The sequence below is a fragment of the Oxyura jamaicensis genome, chromosome 17 (genome assembly GCF_011077185.1).
Source record: "Oxyura jamaicensis isolate SHBP4307 breed ruddy duck chromosome 17, BPBGC_Ojam_1.0, whole genome shotgun sequence".
Lineage (NCBI taxonomy): Eukaryota > Metazoa > Chordata > Aves > Anseriformes > Anatidae > Oxyura > Oxyura jamaicensis.
In genome coordinates this window covers 5,491,047-5,513,274 of record NC_048909.1, presented here as the reverse complement: position 1 = coordinate 5,513,274, position 22,228 = coordinate 5,491,047, and the positions used below count along the sequence as shown (strand labels likewise).

The 22,228-nt window shown below is 47.5% G+C and overlaps 2 protein-coding genes across 8 annotated transcripts in view; one reads left to right on the top strand and one right to left on the bottom strand.

The window, feature by feature from the left end:
- Positions 1 to 694: 694 nt before the first annotated feature.
- GOLGA2 (golgin A2) lies at positions 695 to 20,569 on the bottom strand. 7 transcript variants are annotated; one of them, XM_035341346.1, is made up of 28 exons: positions 20,448 to 20,569; positions 19,011 to 19,133; positions 18,545 to 18,625; positions 15,077 to 15,211; positions 14,452 to 14,495; positions 14,247 to 14,310; positions 13,717 to 13,776; positions 13,196 to 13,276; positions 11,638 to 11,676; positions 11,153 to 11,215; positions 10,868 to 10,961; positions 10,090 to 10,196; positions 9,407 to 9,465; positions 8,861 to 9,002; positions 7,699 to 7,788; positions 7,409 to 7,516; positions 7,226 to 7,313; positions 6,388 to 6,734; positions 5,413 to 5,526; positions 4,899 to 5,123; positions 4,612 to 4,711; positions 4,438 to 4,526; positions 3,668 to 3,818; positions 3,456 to 3,523; positions 2,791 to 2,893; positions 2,441 to 2,547; positions 2,055 to 2,223; positions 695 to 1,938 (listed from the first exon to the last, which is right to left on the bottom strand). In XM_035341346.1, the coding sequence occupies exons 1-28, from the start codon at positions 20,493 to 20,495 to the stop codon at positions 1,688 to 1,690; spliced, it is 3,150 nt and encodes a 1,049-aa protein (XP_035197237.1). In that variant the 5' UTR covers positions 20,496 to 20,569; the 3' UTR covers positions 695 to 1,687. The 7 variants fall into 7 exon arrangements, with proteins under 7 accessions (XP_035197237.1, XP_035197238.1, XP_035197241.1 ...); XM_035341347.1 differs by having other exon boundaries at positions 6,388 to 6,731; XM_035341350.1 differs by lacking the exon at positions 13,196 to 13,276.
- Positions 20,494 to 22,228, top strand: part of SWI5 (SWI5 homologous recombination repair protein) — a 4,288-nt gene continuing 2,553 nt past the window's right edge. Inside the window, exons 1-3 of the mRNA XM_035341944.1 lie at positions 20,494 to 20,731; positions 21,592 to 21,850; positions 21,943 to 21,988. Coding sequence (XP_035197835.1) covers positions 20,494 to 20,731; positions 21,592 to 21,850; positions 21,943 to 21,988 — 543 coding nt within the window. The remainder of the gene's footprint in view (positions 20,732 to 21,591; positions 21,851 to 21,942; positions 21,989 to 22,228) is intronic.

The following is a 22,228-nucleotide window of genomic DNA, read 5'->3' as shown; positions in this document are numbered from 1 at the left end:
ATAATGTTCTGCATTAAATCACAACCCTGCCCCCTTAGTCATTATGATACAGATCATGAGTAGCCTGAGCAGGCATAAACACTGCACCAGGCTGGTCTTCCTTCAAGGAATATACAGCATTTTACACAGATACATTATGTACACAACCCTATGCAGCAGGAGCTTGAGAGCCCCTATCACTCCTGTTGTGCTGTTAACAGACACCAATAGGGCCAATTAAGTGAAAGGAAGTCAAAAAACCAGCTTCCACCTTCCTCTGGTGGGTTCATAGGAAAACACGTTGTTCCATGTTGTATGTGGAAAAATCAAAACAAACCATTTAAAAAGAAATAAAGCCTTAACCTACTTTTGGCATTAGCAGAAAACTTCTGTTGGATTAGTAAAGCTCAACTAACTCAGACACCAGTAAAAAGAGGCTGGTGTTGACAAATGCAAAAACTGATACTGCATCGGTGTGCTTGCACCTCTCATCTTGGCAGCTCAGCGTGCTCCTTCAGGCACTAGCACGCTTCTGGACTGCACAGCTGTGAAATTCAGGTCCTCTTACCCACCTTCAAACTTCATTGCTGAGTCTGTAACTGTATTAAGAACAGGCAGTTTGTGTCTGAGTTGTAAGGTATCTGCATGAGTGTTTGTACACCTAAGGGCTTTGCTTTGCTGCCACTTCAGGGACCTCTCTTCACAGCATGTTTTCCCCTTAGAATTAGGTCTCTTGCTTCAAGGCATTGCCAGGTACCACCCCCTCTTAGGTGGGCAGATTACAACATCCTTTGCCACCTGCTTAATGCATTTCTTACCAAACTGGGAGAAGAAATTTAAGTGAGAGAGAACCATACCCCCCCTAGAGTCCAGAAATTCAAAACAAAGCATGTTTATTAAGTGGTTTCCTTTTACTTATTTCTCCCATTTTTTAAAAATAAATAAAACCTTCAGACACATACAAGTGAAACACGTCATCCTTCAAAGTGCAGTTACATTTCCACCCCACTCCCAGTAATCACATAAAGCTTTGTCAAGTAACCGAAAAGACTCAAAAGGCAACCCTCAGCCCCTTCCCCTAGCGATGAGAATAAATGGGTCTGTAGTGCTGCCTAGCTAGCCAAAGCCCGGAACTTTTGGCTGTTCAAGACCGACCAGGCTGGTTTCAGATACAGTTGCAAGAGGCAGGCTGCTGTGGAAAATGGGAAATGAAGATACATGGTGTGAAACAAAAGCAACCTGGTTAGAATCCAAAGAGTTTCTGTTACCAGAGGATGTTAGTTACTGTGGGAGCCTTGGAAGGAACTAGGCAGGTTACAGTCATGACTGCTGGATGAGAGCTGCTGCTCAGTCGCTGCTGTGAAGCTGGGTGCTGGCAGCGGAGTCCTGGGCAGGGATACAGGACAAAGGCTCAAGGAATTTTGCCCGAAGTCATGGAGTCCCTTCCCCCAACCCACACTGGGCCCAGGCGATGTGCTGGCACCCGCTGCCTCCCCCTAATTTGCGCCAGCCTGTACTCCAAGCATACCATGGAACAGAAGGAAGATGAGGTCTGATGCTCGAGTTCCATCTGATGCAATCCCTCTTTCCTGCTGTCTTTAGAGCAGAGCTCTGTTCTGACCAAGGGCACTGAGCAGCAGTATGGGCACATACAAGTCAGTTTAGTCCTTGCAGGCTCATAGAAAATTCCTGTAAGAATTGTTGCCACTTAAACCACCATGATTTTGACCTCATCGTTCTCATCAGCGCGGTAGAAGAATGGAATGCAGGGGTTTTCCAGCAAGGAGCCCACCCTCTCCTGAGGGTTCTGGATTTCTCTGAGAAGCTGCATTATTTGCTTTGCTGTGGGGTCATCTTGGCTTGGCTGAGCAGCTTTAGTGTCAATAGGGGAGAAACTGGATTGGTGAAGAGCAGCAGCCTCTTGTTCTGCTTCGTCTGATAAATTCACTTCTCGTAACCCTGTAAGACAGAAGACAAGGCAGGTAGGTAACTCTTCCCATCCATGCACAACAGTGAGACCCTGGGTTATTCCGTTTTATGTAACTTGTTCTGGCTATGTTCTGGCTACAGCTTACCTTCTCCATCGGTAGCATTCAGTTCAATGCGCCTCTCCACTGGAAGTACATTTTCGCTCTGGCTTGCTAACAGCTCTGGGTTTTGAGCAGCTGCTACATGCTTGCTGTACCATTCATTCCTTTCCCTGACCAGGCGCATCACTAAATCCTGCAGTTCCAGTAATTTCACCTGTACCAAAGTAAAGGAAAACCTATGAAGTATGCACATCCCCGTGGCCACAACCTATGCAGTGGTTTACTGTCCTGCCTCTGTCACCAAATCAGCAACTTTAACATTAAAGCTAGCTGAACAACAGCTCGTGAGGGCTTATACTATGCAGGTGCTCCCAGGCCTGCCTACCATTGTACGCCCTGCCTGGAGTAGTACTACAGAAAAGATTCCTTGCCTTCATCTCTTCCTTGTCTTGAGCCAACCTGCTGATGTACTCTTCTTTCTCCTGGTGCCGCTGTTTGAGGATAGCCTTTTGACTCTGGTATAATGCGATATACTCCCCTGGAACATGAGAGAAGCATAAGGAACAAGTGTTAACGGGATTAGGGCATAAACCTTCCTGTGAGCACAGAGCTATGTTGCATGAGGATGCAGCAAATCCAACGCTGGAGTGGAAGTTTAGTCTAGCTAGGCAGCAGTAGGAGAATTGAACTGCTTGGTATTTGGGAGGCTCCACCTCCAAAAGCTAGTCCCCAAATAACGCACTGAGTGAGCTCTAGCTTGCGTTGTGTTGCCTGAACATACCAATGGTGTCTGTTTCCCCAGACAGCTGTATGCAGCGATGTTCTAACTCTTCTAGCCGTTCCTTCAGATCAGCTTTCTCATGCATCAGGTCTGTGAAACGGGACTGAATACAAAAATTGGTATTAATTTCAGCTGCTCACATATAGGAAATACCCATGTTAAAGACACCCTCCATTCACAATGGTCTGAACCTAGGAACAACTCTTGCTGCCTTTACACCTACTCTGTGATTTGGTGGTAAAAAGGAACTGAGAGTTAGAGAAGGTCTCTGCATTTTGGGGAGCAGAGGATGGAACAAAGTGCCTTTTAGCCTTCTCAGTGCTGGGACAGCACAACTCTGGTCATACTCAGCTCCCAAGACTGCACCTCCCAGCAGGGTGAAGATAGATAGTCTGTTTTTTTCACTTATTTCTTTAGAAAAATACTATAGATAAGTGAGTGTTAGACCCTTACAGTCTTCGGGATAGTGTAGGGGGGAATTACTGCTGCAAGTTTCCCTGTGATGAGACAAGCAGCAATAGGCTTTTCAGAAAGTAGCTTATTATAGAACAGCTGCAACATATTCCCCTACAATTTGTTTGTGTGTAAGAAAAGGGTCTGACACTGGCTGGAAGTCCAGCTGGGTGGGGTAGTAGGGCTGAAAGAAGATGAGATCCTTTGCTTACCTGTAGTTTCTCCATGGCAGTTTTCAAAGCCTCGTGAACCTCCACTGGAACAGTATCCATGGTGGAATCTGGAAGGGACACATGTAATTTACACACCCCCCTTGGTCACGATGCACCCATAAAACTTCTAGGTCTGTTTCACAGAGGCCAGGGCCAGCTAGCTGGGGCACGCCTCAATATTCACACCGTCTCCAAATGGAACGAAACCTTACCTCCACTCAGCACGTTATGTTGCTGCTCCTGCCGAAGAGCTGCTATTTGCTGCAAGAGGCTTCTGCACTGCTGTTTCTGAGCAGCCAGCTGCTGCCTCATTTCTTCTCGCTCCTTTTCCACTTGAGACATGGCAGACATCAAGAAAGCAACCTAAGATAAATTCCCAAGTATACATGTTAGTGTTTGTCCTGTGTGAAGTGTGATCAATTATACATCACAGGGCAAACAAAATAAGAGAATTTACCCTATTTACTTATGGGTAGGAAACCCAGCCTCAGGATTACACCAGGCAGCAACTACTGCATGTCTTCTCATTCCCAAGTAGTACAAATCATTTCTTCTCTGCAGATTAAACTTGAACTCCCATGATAACTGTTTGATCACAGTATTTTCCAATTACGACTGTACTTAGAGAAAAATCTAATAGATGTTTGACACCATTTCCAAATTGCCTTCCAAACTAAGGGGAATATTAGCATCACAATAATTAGAGCGACTGCCAGCTGAATTGTCTTCATAATCAAATAAAGCCTCTGCTGGACTTCCAGCCTGTCTTTAAGGGATGCTGCACAAGTCTTGGTTCTAAGCTGCTGTGCACAAGGGACTATTAACATTTCCCTCACTATTGTGCCTCAGTAGGTAGGGATCACAGCTGATAAACAGCTTATGTGATGCACACAGTGGAACCACTCTGCAGTTTAATCTACCTCTTTTTCCAGACGTTTGTTCACAACTGAAAACAAAAGCTTTTCTACACATTAATACCCACCATTTCTTCATGGCTTTCAAACTTCTCTGGGATCACTAATGAAGGTTTTTGGATTTCTTCAGTCATTGCTTCGCTTTCAACTCCATCTCCTGTAAAAGAGGGAAAGCAAACAGAGTTAATGCCCCAGAGAGCCCAGCTCTACCTCCTCCCTGGAGACCAGCTGCAGCTACTCACCTTCTAGTCTGTGCAACATCTTGTCATCCAGCTCTGCTGCTAACTGACTGATCTGAGCCTGTAGCTCTTTGTTTTCCTTAGCTACAGCTTCCAGGCTTTCCTACAAGAGAGAAGCAGAAAAAGAGTTCATAGGAGTCCTACACCTAAAACCCGCACAAACCAGACTGTAAAAAGTCTCTACATTCTGAGGCAGTAGCATCACACACACACAAAAAAAGCAAGCAGTGCTTCTGCTCCAGACATCACTTTTGCCTCCAGTCTTCCCACTTGCTGCTTTGCACTGTTACCTTGGTCTGCTGCAGTTCCTTCAGGTGCATTTCCACTGTCACCTTCCCCTGAACTTCCTCATGCTGCAGCCGATCCATAAGCTGTGTCTGAAGCAAGTACTGTTTGTGCAGCTCCTCCTTCTCAGCAGCCAATTGCTGGTAAGCCACAGTATACTGTTGTAAGTGGCTGTAGTACTGGTCCCGCTGCTCCTGCAGAGCCTGAGCCTCCCGTGTTTTCAGTTCCAGCTAACAACAAGACAAAACCACCAGATCAATCCATTTTGCCAGAAAAAAATGATCCATGTGGCATGATCCAAACTGTCAATGTTGCCCCAAAACCACCAACCAGGCAGGCAGCCGCCATCTGCCCCCACATGCTGGTCCCCCACATCAGACAGCAGATGATGTGGGAAGGCTCCCAGCTTGATCATTACAATACCAATTTCCATCCTTCCATCAAAGTTTGGTAAATTGCCAGCTCTTCTTTGCATAAACTGCTACACACCTGTCCTGCCATCCTGCTGCTGTTACTTACTGTCTCTTTGAGCTCCCCCAGGTTCTCCTGCAGCTGCCCAAGCTTCTTGGCCAACTCCTTCTTTACATGTTGCTCTGACTGTAGGGCACTTGTAACCTCCATGTTTTCGTTTGTCTGCAAGAATTCAGTACCACTGTATAAGGAGATTGCCCCAACCACCATAAGCATATTCTCTTATAAACTGTATCAATAAACCCTGTTCGTTCCCTGATACAACAGGGTGCCATCCCTTGTATTAATCTGAGGTGTAAGTAAGGGCCATAAATTGACTGTTCAGGGCAGTAAATAACTTCTTAAAAAAAAAAGGTTCAGAAAACAGGAGCAAGGAAGGAGCCAGGGGAATCAGTGCTGGGACAGTGCCAAGAGGAGGCCTGGCGCATCACACAGCCTGTCAGCTCCAAAGCAGATGGCTGACATGAATATCCTAAATAAAGCAATAGACATTCAAAAACTAGACGAGAAGTTCAGAAAGGACTAAAGAAAAACCAGTGACCAGGCCATCTGTCAGTGTGCCAGGGCCCCAGAGGAGAAGCTGCTATCCTGAAAGAAACAAGTGAGAGTAAGGATTCAGCTCCAGGACAGAAACAATGACAGCAGCAAGACAGAAGACTGCTGAGAATTTCTTCCTCACAGGCAAATACAGGGAACAGAAGCCAGGTGTCTGCAAGGGTAAAAAGGCTGGAAGAATATTATGGGAAAAGAAACAGCCTGACTGCCAGTGGAGGGGAAGGAAAAGGAAACTGCCCTAGACAGAGATACTGGTTTGTTTGTCAGAGCACCTGAAAGAGTACAGAGAGGGAACCTCCTGGCATGGCAATATAAATCACAGAAGGTGGAGCAGCCATAGCCCTAAAGGACCAAAGACAGATAATGCTTCTGACAGTTTTTTGTGTTTGTTTTTCTTTATACGCATCTGTGCAAAAGGATTGCACCAGTGTAGGGAACAGTGGGAAAAGAAGCATGAAAGAGACGTACCAGTTTGACAAACCCATTCTGCAGTTCAGCCAGCTGTTCCTTCAGCTCCCGATTTTGGCTCAGTGCCCTGCTGATTGTGGCCTTGTCACTCTGCATGTTCTCCAGGATCTGCTGTCTGTCCACAGACTCCTCGTTGTAGCGCTGCACGGCCTTCTCGAGCTCCAGCAGCCGCTCCTCTTGCTCCCGGTTGAGGTGGCTCAGTTGCTCGTTGTCCCGGACCTGGGCCTGGTATTGCCCATGCAGTTCCTCCTTCTCCTGCTGAAGCCGCTGGATCTCTTCCTGCAGACTCAACTCAGCCTCTGTAGGCCCTGCTGGTGAGGAAGGCTCAATATCCATGGGTTTTACTGCTAAGGAAGTGGAAACAAGAAGAGATCAGTCAGAGGGATGGATTGCTTGTGTAATACGCATCAGAGCTACACAAAGCGTACCCCAACATGTGGCATTGACTCAGAAGGTGTATCCAGCCACAGTATCCAGAGGAGCAGGGCACTGAGAGGAATGAGGGAGCAGACAACCCCAAAACCAAGCACCACACCCCGCTGTGTGCTGCCCTCTCCCTCACAGCCCTAGCAAGAGCATCCTGCCTGCCTGATCTCCTGGGCCCGAGGGGCTGACAGTACAGCCAGGCAAAGACATAAACCTTCTGCTGATCAGTTACTTGAGGTAGTTCAATTGCTCTCTGCTAGGATGAAAGGTTTCTCAGGATTACCCCTCTTTCAGCCATCTCCATGATTTCAGAGCATCAGACCTACTTGTATACGCAGAAGTTCTGGCACAGCAGGGACAGAGTTAACCTGCCGGTACTCTGAGATATGAAGTCCCACTCTGGAAGCCCTACCTGATTTGCTTAACAGCTCTGTAACATTGGCTTCCAGCTCTTGAATTTGGACCATGTGCTTCTCCTTCTCCTCTGCCATTGTGTGGACCTGCAAGGCCACACAGGTGAAGGTTAAAACAACACATGTGGTGCACTTACTCCTGTGTTCACCAAAAGCAGCTGTGATACTGCCCGTGAGGTTACCTGCTCAGCAAGCTGCTGTACTCGCTGCTGCCAAATGCTCCCCTCTTCCTTCAGTTTCTCTACATACTGATCTCTTTCTGTCTGGAGCTGGTGAAGTGACTCTGAGAGCTGTTCAAAACAGAACACAAAGAAAATTGTATCAGCTGAATAAATTAAATGGCTGACTGCATAAAGGATAAAGCTTGAGAGAAACAGCATTAGCACAAAGCTCAGGCTGCATTCTTCTGCCACACAAGTTTCTTTACAGAAGTCAGGATTCAGATCATAATGTACTTAATACAACACCTTACCTGAGCAATCTGGGTTTCCAGGCTTGCCCTCTCCTCCAGTGCCATCTGCAACTGCTGGTTTACATCCAGATTCCCTGACTGATTAGAGAACTGCCCACAAAAAAAATCAAGAAATTACGCCAAAATGTTAGTACCCAATTTCTGTGTAGCCTCTCCCCTGATTTTAACCATCCACGTGATCCATGTTACAACCCTCTATAGCTCTTTAAAATGCTCCAACTCATACTGAAGTTGACTGAACAACGAAGTAGTGATTAAAATCAAAAAGCTTAGATTTTAGCCCGGTACAACAAGCTAAACTGGGCAGTTCCTCCCTAACAATTTTATATTTAGTATTTTTTTTTAATTAAGAAAATGGGCTTTAGTCAAATCACTTGGCTCAGAAACCTCATGCATTTCAAGAGTCTGTACTACACAGACCGGTCAGATGGTATAAAAACTTGTGACTTTGAAAGTTGTCAAACATGCCAGGAATTTAAAGCCAGTGCCTGGAACATGTCGGTGGACTAAGCAGCAAGGCTGGTTCAGTTAAGACACAATACTTTCCCCAGAAGAGTACCAACTAGCTTTATTTCAAGGGTAATTTAAGCCACTGCCTAAAACCAAAACCAACCAACCACCAAGAAAAGTTTCTTCCATGGTGGGTTCACCTTAACACCAAGCTTGCTGTCTGAACTGTTAACAGCTGACTTCACACATCCTGTTTCTAACTGCCTTGCTCATCTTAACTTTACCAAGCTGACCTTTGAGCTGCCATTGTTCAATTCACCTGCTTCTCTGCAGGTAGGTACAAAACCTACTCCTTCTCAGCTGGCTTCTCAATGACACTGCACAACAACTGGGTAACCAAAAGGCTGAACAGTGACAAGAAAAGTCACCACATCTGCACACTTGGTATGCTCAGTCACCCTCTCATATGATACAAGAGCTTTGTTTTTTTTTTAAACAGTCACAGTGACTTTCAATCTACTGCTCCAACTCCTTAGAGCACAGCCTTTCTATTCTCAGGGGTATCGCTGAAAACCTGTTCCTAAGAGGACGTTTGACAAGATTTTATGCCTGCCTTTAGAAACAACAGTTAAGTCTTGCCTCCACTCTCAGGAGCGAAGCCTTCCAATGATCAGTGCGATCTACCCTCACACCCCAGCAGTAGTGTGGTTACCTGCTGAATCATCAGCTCAGCCATTTCCAGTTTCTTATGCAAATCCTCCATATCCAACTTCATAGCTGAGTTCTCAGAAACCAGGGAGCGGAGTTTCTCTGACAGTTCCGAGTTTTGCTGCTTTATTTCCTCGCTGCCCTTGCTGAAACAAACGCACCAAAAATTCATGTGGCAACACTGTATTGTCTATGGGTTTGCAGATGTCCATGTCATACATTTACAGTCTGGTTCTTCACAGCAGCTGGAGTCATAGAAACATTTGGAAGAGACCTCTGGAGGTCATCTTGTCCAAAATCCCACTCAAAGTGGGACCAGCCTAACACCAGCTCTGTATAGTTGCTGTGAACACCAAGGATGAAAATGGATGAAAATTCCACAGCTTCCCTGGACAACGTGTAGTACAGCAGTGGAACACTTTTACTATTATTATTACATTGAATATCCAGCCTTCCAAGGCACCTCCTGTGGTCAGTGCCCCTTGCTAAGTTTTGCGGCTGTACTGAGAAGAGGAGCGTTACTCTGCAGTAATGTGCAGAACAGGCTTACCTGTGTTTGTACAGTTCTAGTTTCAGGTTGTCTCGCTCCTTCACTAACTCTTTATTATGCTGGAGAAAAAGAAAACGATTGATTTATCTAAGTCAAATAAACAGATAACATAAAATGCTCAAAGATTACCTTATTTTAACAGATCAGCTAGTGCAGAAAAGGTTGTAACTTTGGCAAAACCTTCAGGACAGGTTTGCTCAGAACCTCATCTATAGCTATAGCAGGCTGGCTAGTGCTGTACTCATCAGCCCATCAGACTGCACAAAGGATGAATTTGCCAGGAATTCATCTGCTTGGTCTTTTCAAATGCGATGCTACTAACTGATCATGAGGTTATTTCTGCAAACTTCTGGATTAGTATCAATACTCAAGTGTCTGTTTGACGGAGACCCTCCTGGGACGGGGTCTCAGTGACACTTCTGTTGCGTGGAGCTGGCAGAACTGATGTAGTAAGGTGCCAGATCTGAAGACAGCAACTGGACCATATAATTAGTGGTCACAGAAACCTGAAATGTTTGCCTTGATCATGGAGAATACAGGGTTTTACAAGGTTAATTAACAATTAACAAGGTTAATTTCTACCTCCTCTCTAAGTAGTCACTACAGACTTTGCAGTAGCATAGTGACAAACAAAGAGTCAAACACAGGGCTGCTGGTTAAGCATAAACAGAGGTGACTCTTACCTTCTCTGACTGTTTTTGCTGCATAGAGATGGAGGACAAAGTGCGTTCTAGCTCTGATACCCTCTGGCGAGATGACTGTAAACGAGCAGCAAGGTCTTCAGCTTCTCCTGAGCAAGTCAGAGCAGAGTCAGTTGAGACTAGACCACAAAGGGATTTTTGGAGCTGGCTGAACAGCACTTTCTACTTTGTTAACAACCTCTTAAACACTTCAGAGAGGGCAGCGCAGCACAGAGCTCTGTAAATCAGTAGACCTGGTTCTACTCTTGACTATGCAGGTCATTCACCAGCAACCTGGGGCAGTAAAGCTCTCTGTAACTACCTTCCTCAATTCTAGAGGGAGATGATGAAACGTCCTTTGCAGAACAATAGGCAGTATGTTTATTCTTTCTACTAGAGTAAATTGCTGAAATTTAGGTGAGAATGAAAGCCTTGGTAAAACCTACATTAACATGACAGCTGTGTGGGAGGGGTGGTGGAGAAAAGGGAACAAAGTTTTAAAAGAATCTGAAGAAAGTGAGAAAAGAACAGTCTGGGGTAGTCACCAGGCCCAAACAGGGCTGACAGGGCTGTAATGATGCACAAAAGAACCTCAACTGCCATGGGATTACCATGCTTCAGTTTGGGGGCAGATATGATGACAGAAGCAGTGATGGTGCCAAGAATTGCTCATTAAGGAGTCAGTGAGCATGGAGAGTTGGCTGCCAGCAACTATCATGCCTGTGACTTGAAATCCACAATTTAGCCAACAGCTTGAGCTGGAGTTTCTAGAGCCCTTTACCTGATTTCTGCCGTGCAGCTTGCTGAGTATGTCCAAGGGCTGTCTGCAACTCAGACTTCTCAGAAACTAGAATTCCAATAGTCTGGATGTGAACCTTTGGGGGAAAAAAATGAGCTCAGCGCAAAAAATCTTTGCTTGTAACTGCAACATCACTGTTACCATAAAATGATAATTCAGTAAAGAACTCTTGCAATTAAGTACAGTCTGGCTAACTGGCTCTCCCAGTTTTCCTGAAAAAAAATGCAGAAGCCAAGCGACATTACTATAATGGAAGCTCTGTCTTACCTGTAGCTGTTCCCTCAGTGCTGCTTGCTCTTTAGAAAACTTCTGTTCAAACTCCTTCTTTTCCTGTACAAACAAATGATCCCTGTTCAGCACAAAATTCTAAACAGTTAACCCTTTTTGTTTTATGACAAACTAAAAAAGCAGTGATTCATCGCTAGTACTTCCAGCTTTTAACCGATACCGCTATTTTTAGAAGACATTCTTCAGTCTTCCATTATTTGAACTCCCTCTTTGTTTATCCACCCCAGAATGGCAACGATAGGTTCCTTATGCTGGCATTAAATGTGCCAGTGTTTGGAATACAAACTACCGACAAGGCCTTAAACTGCACTCTGCTGCTTCCATTGCAGTCCTTTCAACCTAAATGATTCTGCGCTCTATAAGACAAGATCACACAGGCCTGTGCCAAAGTCCACTATGCTTTCTGCTCCTCAGAGAAAGAGGTACCTACTTCCGTATCTATCCAAAAATAGGACACACTTTACCTTCTCCAGCTGATTCATTGCTTCTTGGTTCTGCTGTTTCTACAGAAGAAAACGGATGCACCAGCATTAAGAGCAAGTACTCTCATACTGCTGAAACACATTTCCACTTTAATGAAGTAGGACACATGCCCAATTAATGCAAACAATTTCCATTAGCCCTTTCTGTAGAAGACTAAGAAGTTTGTCTTATCTTTTAGAAATAATAGATCTGGGGCTCCCTTCACTGACAGGCCAGGTATGGTTTTTGTTGCTTAGTACCGTACCACAGTTGTTCCCAAATACCACCAACGCAACCCCTGTCTGAGCATCCAACTTCACTTAAACTTGCACCCCACATCAATGAAGTTGTTCGTAATCCTGACGTATTAGGATAATGACCAAAATGCATTAAAAAATAATAATAATTAAAAAAAGGCACAGCAGTGTTTTAATTCAGAAGAGACCTTAGACTTTTGTGGATTTGTGTGGGGTGGAGTGTTTGCTATTTGCTGCTGGTGTCCCCGCAGCAGTTTCTCTCAGTAACTACATTAAAAGTACTTTTTCCCCTTCCCAAAGGATGGACATAGCTCAGTTTTTACTATCACTATTTCAAACACATTTTGAAACATGACTACAGAGGGAGGAGTGATGGATTACAGGTTTTGATTCTAGCAAAGCCAGTGCAAATCATAACCAGGAAAAGCAAAGACAAGACCCCAAATGCAGCAAAGACCCTATATAATTCCAGGCAAGACCGTGTTTCATATGCCTGTCGGAAAGCAGGCAAACAAGGAGAATCCTGGGTGGGCAACACCCCTACCAGGTACCTCTGCAGCCCAGCTAAAAGACAAAAAGGAACAGAACGGAACCACAGTAACTCAAAACCAAAAATAACACAAGAGGGGTTGTGGGGTACACTGGGAAATGCTGAACTTTGGAAAAGGAGCACTGTGAGAGAGGAACAAAACAAGGAAAAGTACTTCAATCCAAGAAAGGCTCTTTTCAGACTGAAACAAGTCCACTTAGCTACATTTCATACGGTGTTAAAGCTGAAGGCTGAAAAGCAGCAGCAGGAATCCATGCAAGCTGCGGGACAAAGCAGTTCATTCATAGTGCCAAGAGAAGCTGAGGATATGATCAGAAACCAGCGCCAGGCTCTCTCTCAGACCTATTGCTCCCACTCTGCTGGTATATTTAGAACAGCATCACCACCTGCCGAAATAGGTTTTCACAGTGCTGCCGGCACTAGAATTCTGTATTTCAGGGATTCAGACCAGGAATAGCTGTTTTATCAGGATGCTTATCATCCAGGGAAAGCACGATGAGATCAACAGAGCACATTTAAGTGGAAACAACAAAACTGTGTTTCTTGTTCCTCAGATGAGCCAACACATGTGCAAGTGGCCTTAGACTTTGATCTGAACAGGTTTTCCGTTCAGCCCATTTTGTTCCACACAAAGTGCTGTAGAAGCAGCCTTTCTTGCGGCACTATAAGAGAACCCATAACCTCGCAGACACCCAGAGAGCATGGAGGAGCAGCAGAGACAATATCAAACTGGTTGGTTGGATTGTTTCTTACCAATTCCTCTATCTTTGTAATGAGCTGTTTGTTAGTTAGATTGCTGGAATCTAGGGCTACTGCCAGCTCCTGGTAACGTGTCTGATGGGCACATGCAGAGAGGAAAAAAAGGAAGGGGCAGAAAAGGAGAAGGGGAGGAAAAAAAGCAATAATTAAAAAGAACAGAAAAATAAACCATTATCACAGTTTGATAAAAATCAGATTCTCCAAACAAATCTACAGTTTCAACAAGAGTAGCTGGGACATCAGCATATTTTATCAATTGCTACTAAGGCTTCTTTTTGACATAAAAGTCCACCAAAACTAAGGACTAGAGCTGCATGGAGGCCAGATTATCCCCAGTCCCCAGACGGGAAATACCTCAGATACCTGCCTCCTCCTGCTGACCACAACTACCTGACTACAGAGGATGGCAGTTCACTTGGGTCTCATTTACACTGCTGTAAGCACAGAGTCCCAAGTCAGAGTCATCAAGACGAGCCAATAAGAAAGCAAATAATCATCGACTGAGGACAACTTACTTCCATTTCCTTAATGTTTGTGGAAGAAATAGCACTTTCCCCATTCACGTATGATGTAGACTAGAAGAAAAAAAGCCAAGTAAGTCAGTTTTATTCCCCCAGGCAACAGATCATTATTAAGTAAGAACTGACTACCATAATACTTCTCATAGCACCTTTCACTTCAAAGTACCACAGCCAGCCAGAAGAGTATTTTTTCCTGTGTCTAAGGATAGATGCAGACTCCCCCCTATGACAAGCTGATATGAATTATGCAGACTGACTTCAGATTCTTTGCCACTAAATCAAGAATACATCTTTCCATGAATACATGCTGTTCATTCATCCCACTCTGCTCCTCTTCCTACTGCTGAAATTTTACATTCCTAAAACCGGAGGTTTTGCTTCTCAGTGCTTAAATATCTTATTGTTCGGTGGAAGGCTGTAGACATCTCCAAGATTGAAGAGCTTTTTCTTGAACTGGCTGCTTAAAGCTCCACAGCAGACACCAAGAAAATAATTAGGACAAATGGACCAAAACGAGGCCATACCTGAGAAACCAGGCCATTGAGTTGTTCAGACAACTGGCGGAGACTTTCTGTTGACGAGAGAGACCTGGGAACAAAAAAGGCCTTGTGATGAAAATTTCTCCCAGAAAACTGCCCCAGTCAGGACAGCAGTGGGGAGTAATAAAACTTGAATCTGTTGGACACATGGGGATCCTTTTGCAAAGCTGCTTAATAAACATACGCTCACCTGTTCTCATCCAAAGCATTTTTATGATCCTCAGCTTCATGAATCTGTGGATTGAAACAAAAATGACAAGCCTGTAAAAAAAGATGGGAGTGACATTTGCGAGTGTGTCACTAAGACTTGACTACGTGTGGGCTCAGGTTGCACAGTACCTGTAATTACTGCTCCCCAAAGATAAACTTAACACCACCAACTCAGTTCCTAGCTTGCACATAATTTCTGAGCGTTGGGAGCCCGAGTTTCACAGAATGAAGAGTTAAGTGTTACTGGCTTTGTGTTTGCTGTTACAATTATCAGGATAATCAACGCTGCTCTGCTGGAAAAACTTCAGCTGAATCTTTAAGTAGCGAATGGAAGTGCAGACTGCTCCAACTGGAGAGCTGTATTATTAGGGAGTGCTTTCTGCTCATGAAATAGGAGGAACGGGGAAGAGAACGGCAGCTTTGGAAGAAGCAGGGGCACGTGCATGCCAGTGCCCTCTGCTCTCTCAGACAGATGATGTGGAGAATGCAGTATTTTTACCAGGAGACAATCTGAGCTAGTCATGTCGTAGTTACAAAGATTGTCTTTCTCAGCAAAAACGTGGCATTGCTAACCCGTATGGCAATATTCGGGATGAGTCACAAACCTGTGTCAGCTGCATGCTCCCAGGAGCAGGCAGAACAGAGCCACAGCTAGGTAGGCTGTTGCTGTTAGATAGCACAGGGACATCGGCAGCAAGCTGTTCAGCGTTACGAGTGGCAACATCACTGTCAAAGTATGCCTGTCACAAAACACATCACAGGAATTACAGCCGACATGCCAAACAAAAGGAACGCACACGAACACATCGCCTTGGGATAAGGCCTAGGAAAAACAGACAGTAGCGAACGATCATTTAGAAACATGTGGAAGTGGATCTGTGCCCACCCCAGAGCAAACAGGTGACTGCATCAACCCACAGACATCGTCCCAGTCCCACATCCTGCTAGATCCAGCCTTGAAGATCTGGTGTCCCATAATCAAACTCGCTTCTTTAACGTGGGGCAGTATCACCCGACTCTAAGCTCACACACCAGATTTTCTGCGAAGGATTTGTCTAAAAGCGAGCAAGGTCAAAGCCAGATGGTAGTCACTGCTCTGAAATGCACTGCCTTCGGGATGCCTCTGGGAACTCTGCTCACTGCTGGCACACTGAGATGGGAAAGGACAGGCTACTGACTACCTGCAAACTGGGTCAGCCAAGCTCAGCTGCTCCATCCTGAACCCAGAGATGTTTGTGGCAAGCCGTGAACCCCCAGTTTAGAAATGGGACATTTGTGAACAGGCCAAACCCAGCATGGCTGGGAGCAGGTGCCCCTGGCCCTGGTGGAGCTATAAATCCCCTGACTACAAGAATCTAAATAGAAAACGGCCCCAAACTATTTCTGGACAGCGATGCAAGTTCTCATCAGGTGTTTGTGGGAGGATGAACAGTATCTGATGACACCTCTTTGAGGTCCCAGAGAACTGGACAAACCTTTACAGCACCAAAGAGAGCTGTAAAGACCCCGAGCAGCATTCTGCTGCTTCATGGTACTTTTATTTCATCATCCAGCTCTGGTAAGCCATCGTTTAACGACACCATGAAGCAAGTGAGAATCTTTCACCAGTTAACCCCACAAATACGTTGCAGCTCTCTGCAACTCCATCTCAAAGACTTCCCTTTTGCTTCAGTCGCTTCCTTCTTGGCAGTCCTCATGAAACAAGAACTCCCTTTCTCTCTCAGCATTCCCTATTCACCTGCTCAGCACTCCATTCACGACTCAAGCAGGCAGGAGGTGACAGTAGCAGGGAAGACAGGTTTAATGAAAGCAACAAGCAGAAAACTGCAGAGGGAAACGGTTTCTTTTGAGCAGGACAGACACTTGCACTGTCAAGGAACAATCTATGTTAGGTGTTAGGAAATTCAGGAATTCCCTTACTTCTTCCAGCTACGGGTTGCTTCGCCTCTGTTTGCTCAGGCACTCATCGGGATAGAGCATCAGATGGACAGGATACATCTTAAAAACGTTTCCTCAGTTTTTTGATCGGGACTTTTCTTTGCTTAACGCTTCAAGATGCAAAAACAGGTAACATGCCTTAACCACAGAATGCCTTCCTTCTGCCTCCACGAGAAAGAGCTTTGAAGTAAATAAATTAAAGGATAAAAAACGAACTGCGTAATTTGTTGGAGACGGGAAGGTTTGGGAGCAAACCACTTCCCTGGAAATTATGCTTTGTGAGGTTCTAATAACGTAGAATAAGAAGCTGGTAATTTTGCTCAGCCTGGCACGTAGTAGGATCCAGTTGTTTTCACACAAAGGCTCCTATTTTGTTGGGTTTTCTGAGTTTCTCAGCGAAGAAAGCTGAAGTGGGTGAAGTGGGAGGGGTCTGCCTCCCATCAGACACCAAGGGCAGCAGTAGTTCAGATGCTAACGATCAGCTTTTCTGCCCCATTAGCATCAGTTGAGGCTCTGAACAGCATTTCCCTGACTCAGGATTTTCACAAGACAGCAACTGGAAACAGAAATCTTTCTCCCGTTACAGATTGCAATTAAAGATTAGTTTTCAAGATATCACAGAATCACAGAGCTGTGATTCTTAATCCTTAATACCCCAGACACAATAACCCACAAATTGTGCAATAGCCAATCGGATCAAAATGCATCTCTCTAGGCTATGGAAGCAGAAAAAAAAAAATGAAAAAATGAGAATAGAAGCAATAAATTTTCCATTTTCAGAACAGAACTGAAACTGTAGATGGTGGTAAGCCTTCCCTGCAGGACGAGATGCCACCTCAGCAGCAGCACTGCACCACCCATCTTCACCTCGGCCTCCAACATGAACAGTCCCTGAGATCTAACTTACCCTGAGCTGGTGAGGTGAACTGAAATCAGCCACTTTGGCTGATTTGGTAAATCATCAGCATGTTTTCTGACACTATTCGGGCACAGCCAGGACCCACAGAGTTTACGACAAGTCTTCTTGTCACTTAAGCTCAGCTGATACACAAGCTACACACCTACGGTCCGGCTGGAGGAGCTTTCACTCTGCAGCAGCTGTCCTGCCCAACAGCAGAATCCACCCACACAAAAAAAGGAGAAAATGGATACAAAGGTAATTCAGAGCTTCCTCCATCCCATCTTGCAGGTTTCACTCCATCTATCTGGTACCCCTGGTGATTCACTTAGTTGTACTTATTGGTGGAAAGGTGTAGATACACAGTAAATATAATAAGGGGTTACTTTGTGACAGCTAGACTTGAAAAAAGGTAGATAAATAAGCTACCATATACAAGGGAAAATGGGAAGCAGAGCTTTGGTACAACAAAACAGAAAGAAAATTCTTTACTCTCCTTAGTTTCTATCACAATTTGAACCTTCTTTAATTAAACTGTCTGAAATATTTTTTTAAAGGTGGCTTGCTTACATTTGCTCCTGGACACATGTAGATTGCTTGCTGGAGTACCTCCTGCCCTTTCTTCTTCAGTAGCTAAGGAAGACGCTAAAGCCTGTAAATGCTTGACTTGAAATACCTGACTTCCTGCCTAAACATATTTAAAACCGTGGTACTTGCCAGACTGTACATCACCTGTGCGAGTTTCATCACCCGTCATAAAATGGGTTGGCTGGAATAACTACATAGCTTGTTCAGGGCAGCTGCTTGACGAGCCACGAGCAGAAACATGCCCTTCAGAAGCAAGGCGCTAGGGTAAATAAAGCAATGGCACACACAACAGCAGAAATGCGGACTAAGAAGACACTGCCTCTTCTTAGCGCGGTGTTCCTCAGCAGTTAATTTATTGCTTCACCCCAGATTCCTTTTTCCTTACAGCTCAGCTGTCTCAAGGACAAGTATTTGACAAGGTTCACTTTTGCACGTGTTAGGTTTGACAGAAACCGGGAGGAAACAAGCACTTACGAGCAATGGAAACGGGTGTTAACGAACAGCTCCACGTTAATAAAAACAGCAACAGAAACTCAAGCAACTGACAGCAGATATGCCAGAACAAGGCTCCATCCAAAAATCAAGGTCAGTTTAAACAGAACCCGAAGCATGCAGCAAGTCACTGAGAGGGACACGAGCACTGCCTCACCTTCCTCTTGTCCAATGAGGGTATGGCTACCCCATTGGAGCGGTTAAGGTCTGACACCAGCACCTTCAGAATGTTCTGAATCTAAAGGAGGCGAAAGAAAAGTGGAAAGAGAAACAGCTCAGAAAAGGACAGGCAGAAAAATGTCAATCAAAGGCAGCCAAAGAAACTGGCATCCTCCAGCTCCGTAGGAGCACACACCTCAAAGCAGCAGCTCTGGACATAGCCAGGGTTGCACTACAGCACTGTACGATCAGACACCGCCTCGCCACGTACCCTGACTCTAGCATGCACCTTTCAGGAGTTTTAGCTGCTAACCACTGCAGCACACTTCACACGCTGCTAATACAGGCACACGAGCCATTAATATTACACTGGCATAACCCTCTTTCAGCTGTGGTTATGCTGTTTGGGAAGCCAAAGAACAAGGCGGGGGCAAATTATTTGGGAGAAGGAATGAGACGCTCACGTTCTCTGGAGACTGTCTGTCATCGTTTGTGGGAGTCTCAGGCCTACTTCCTTCTTTAGTTTTTCGTTTTTTCTTGGCTCCCGCAGTTGCTCCAGGGCTATTCTTCTGCTGATATTCCTTCAGCTGCAAAAAAAAAAAAAACAAAGAATAATCTGAAGTCCAAACGGAATATGTCTTTTGTGAGTATAATGTCAAAAAAAAAAAGGTAAAAAGATAAAGTGTAAGGACAAGATAAGCTGTCTTGAAAGACTTCACCCTCTAAAAATATCAAAAATAATTCAGAGATGCTTAAAAGTGAGAACTAGCATGATAGCTTTATGACAAGAGACTCGGAGTTGTAAATATACAACTTCTGTGTACAACTAATGAAGGTCCTGGGAAACAAAGAATTTGATACCCTTTGCTGTAACTGAAAGGAGATGAAAAAAATATTTTTAAGTCTATAATTAGCAGCAAGGAAAAAAAATAAACAGCAATTAATCCTAAATGCAAAGTGGAAAAGCAGTCTGAGAGGAAGAGCTTCCATTCTGGGAAAGAAAAATTACAATCTGGGAAAGAACTGAAGAAAAATTACAATCTTCGTAGATAATGCAGTAACACAGACACTGGCCTAAGTGTGAGCTAAGGGGATGAGCCATCTCCACTTGATTTTACAATAACATCCATTTCACCTCGGCAAAGCCAGGCTGATAAGCTCGAAGCTGACCCCGGCTTATGTCTCCTGTGTTCTGGTGGAGCACCGAGCAGTCCCCGGCCGGTCCGCACAGCACCGCCTGCAGCTGCCCCCTGCCAGGCAGCCCAAATAGCTCCATTTCGTGCAGACACCGCAGCTGGCAGCTGCTGCCACCCACCCGGCCAGGCGGCCAGGGCCGTATTTCAAAGCCAAGGTGGCAAAAATAAAATAAGAGGGATCCCATTTATTCGGAGGATTTCAAAATGGAAGCCCGAGCCGCTCCAGGACACTTTCCCAGCCGCTTGACTTTGACACAGGCACGCAAAGCCGCCGGGACGGACGGGGCCGGGCTGCCCCGCGGGGCCGGAGAAAAAAAATAAAGAAAGTAAAATGAAAAAATATATATATATGGTAAGAAAGGAGAAGGAAAGGGACAAACAAACACAGAACCCGGGCGGGCGGGCAGCACCGGCCCAGGCCCGGCCTCACCGGGGCCGCCTACCCCCGGCTGGGAAAGGCCCGGCCGCAGCGCCCAGCACCAGGGGACACCAGGGGACACCCGGGGACATCCGTAGACACCCAGGGGGCTCCCACCGGGGCCCGGCGAAGCGGAGTGGCCCCCCCGGTGCCCCTCGCCCCTCACCGCAGGAGGCCGGGCCCAGCGGCTCCGCTCCTCACGGGGCGCCGGGGCCCGAGCAGCCCGGCGAGGCGGCTCGGCTCCGCTCCCGTCCCGTCCCGTCCCGTCCCGTCCCCCCTTCCCTCACCTTCTTCTTGGCCGCCGCCAGCTTGCTCTGCCTGCTGCCGTCCGCCATGTCCGCCCCGCGCCCGGGCCACGTCAGCCGCCGAGGGGAGCGGCGGAGGCGGCCGCCAGGCTCCGCCCTGGCCCGGCCCGAGCACAGCGCCCGCCCCGCCGGGTCCCTCCCGGCCCCTGTCCCCTCCCGGCCCCTGTCCCCTCCCGGCCCCGTTCCCTTCCCGGCCCCTGTCCCCTCCCGGCCCCGGTTTGTCGCCCCCCGGCCGTCCCTCCCGCCCCTAGCGGGGCCGAGTTCGGGTAGGGACCGGGCTCCCCGGAGCCTGCGGGCTGGGCACGCTGCCCCCGGCCTCTGCCGTGTGGCTCCCTTCGCTGCCTGGGCGCTGCCGTGGAAGCCGCGGCTCGCCCCGGTTGTGTTTCACTGCCGTGCGGTTGCGGTGTCGCACCCTTGGGCCTTCCAAGTGGGGCAAGAGCGGAGCGTGGCTCTGAGAAGGGTCCAGCTCCGACAGTGCCTGGCAGTGCACAGGGGGCGGCCAGCATTCACTCGTGGGCCAGGAAAGATGTGGGAAGAGGGCTGTGTGCTCGCCGAGGATGGGACACCAGCTTTATTCCCTTCTGCACCCTCCTAGTGGCATGCACTTGATGGCAGCTGGGGCAGCCAGGCACGGCTGAGCATGACAGGCTTGTCGGTTCCAGGCACAGCTCTTAGACTCGAGCCCATCCGTTCCAGCCCTGTTCCTCATTTCAGCTCTGCCCCAGCCAGTGGCTGCTTGGGGGCAGCAGGGGAGCACCCGGGGGGCTCTGAGGGACAGTTGGCGGTCATGCTGGCAGGGTGCTGGCTGCTCCTTCACAAGGGCAGCAGCACAAGGCCCCAGAGCTCCTCCTGAGAGCCCCTGGGCAGCCACAGCACCAGGGTGGAGGTGGCTGAGGGGCATTGAGGCATTTCTGAAAGCGCTGGGTGCCAGCGTTAATTGGGATAATTACATTGTGCCTCACCTAAATGCCACCTCTAGTCACACACAGGTACATTCACTGTGCCCCGCCTAAACGCCACCTCTAGTTCCATGCGGATACATTTATTGTGCCACCTAAACACCACCTCCAATTACACACAGACACATTTATTGTACCACCTAAACACCACCTCCAATTACACACAGACACATTTATTCTCGAGCCAGGGCCTCAGCCGGGCCCTGTCAGCCCTCGCGGCTCCGAGAACTACCCGCCCCAGCGTGCCCCGCGTCGGGGGGAGGGGGGCGCCTACAACTCCCAGCACGCCCCGCGCCGCACGGACTACAGCTCCCAGCGCACCCCGCGGCTCCGCTGGTGGTGCCGCCGGTACCGGCGGGCAGCGGCCGCCCTGGCGGAGGGGCTCCCGCAGGGTTCGGGGCGCAGCGCGCCGCCGCCGGCCCGGAGGTAGGAGCAGGGCCTCGCTGCCCCCTTCTCCCCCCCCCCGCCCCCCCCCTCATTCCCCACCCGGCCTTGACAGACCGCCATTTGCTTTGCAGGCCCCCCGGCGGCTCCCGGAGGAGCGGCGGCGGCTTCAAGTCCCCGGTGAGTCCCCGGGGGCCGGGCCGCGGCCTTTGGCTGGGCGCTGCCAGCCCCGCCCGGGGCAGGCCGGCACCTCAGAAACCCCCAAGGGTCCCAGACAAGGGCACCCTGCCGCTTTTCCCGGGGGCACGCAGTGGGTGTTCAGCCCCGGCCCTCGGGAGCAGTCGGTGGGTGCTGTAACGTGTCCGTGTGTGCCTGTCTCTGCCTGCCTGTGTGTCCGGCTGTGTCTCTGCCTGCCTGTGT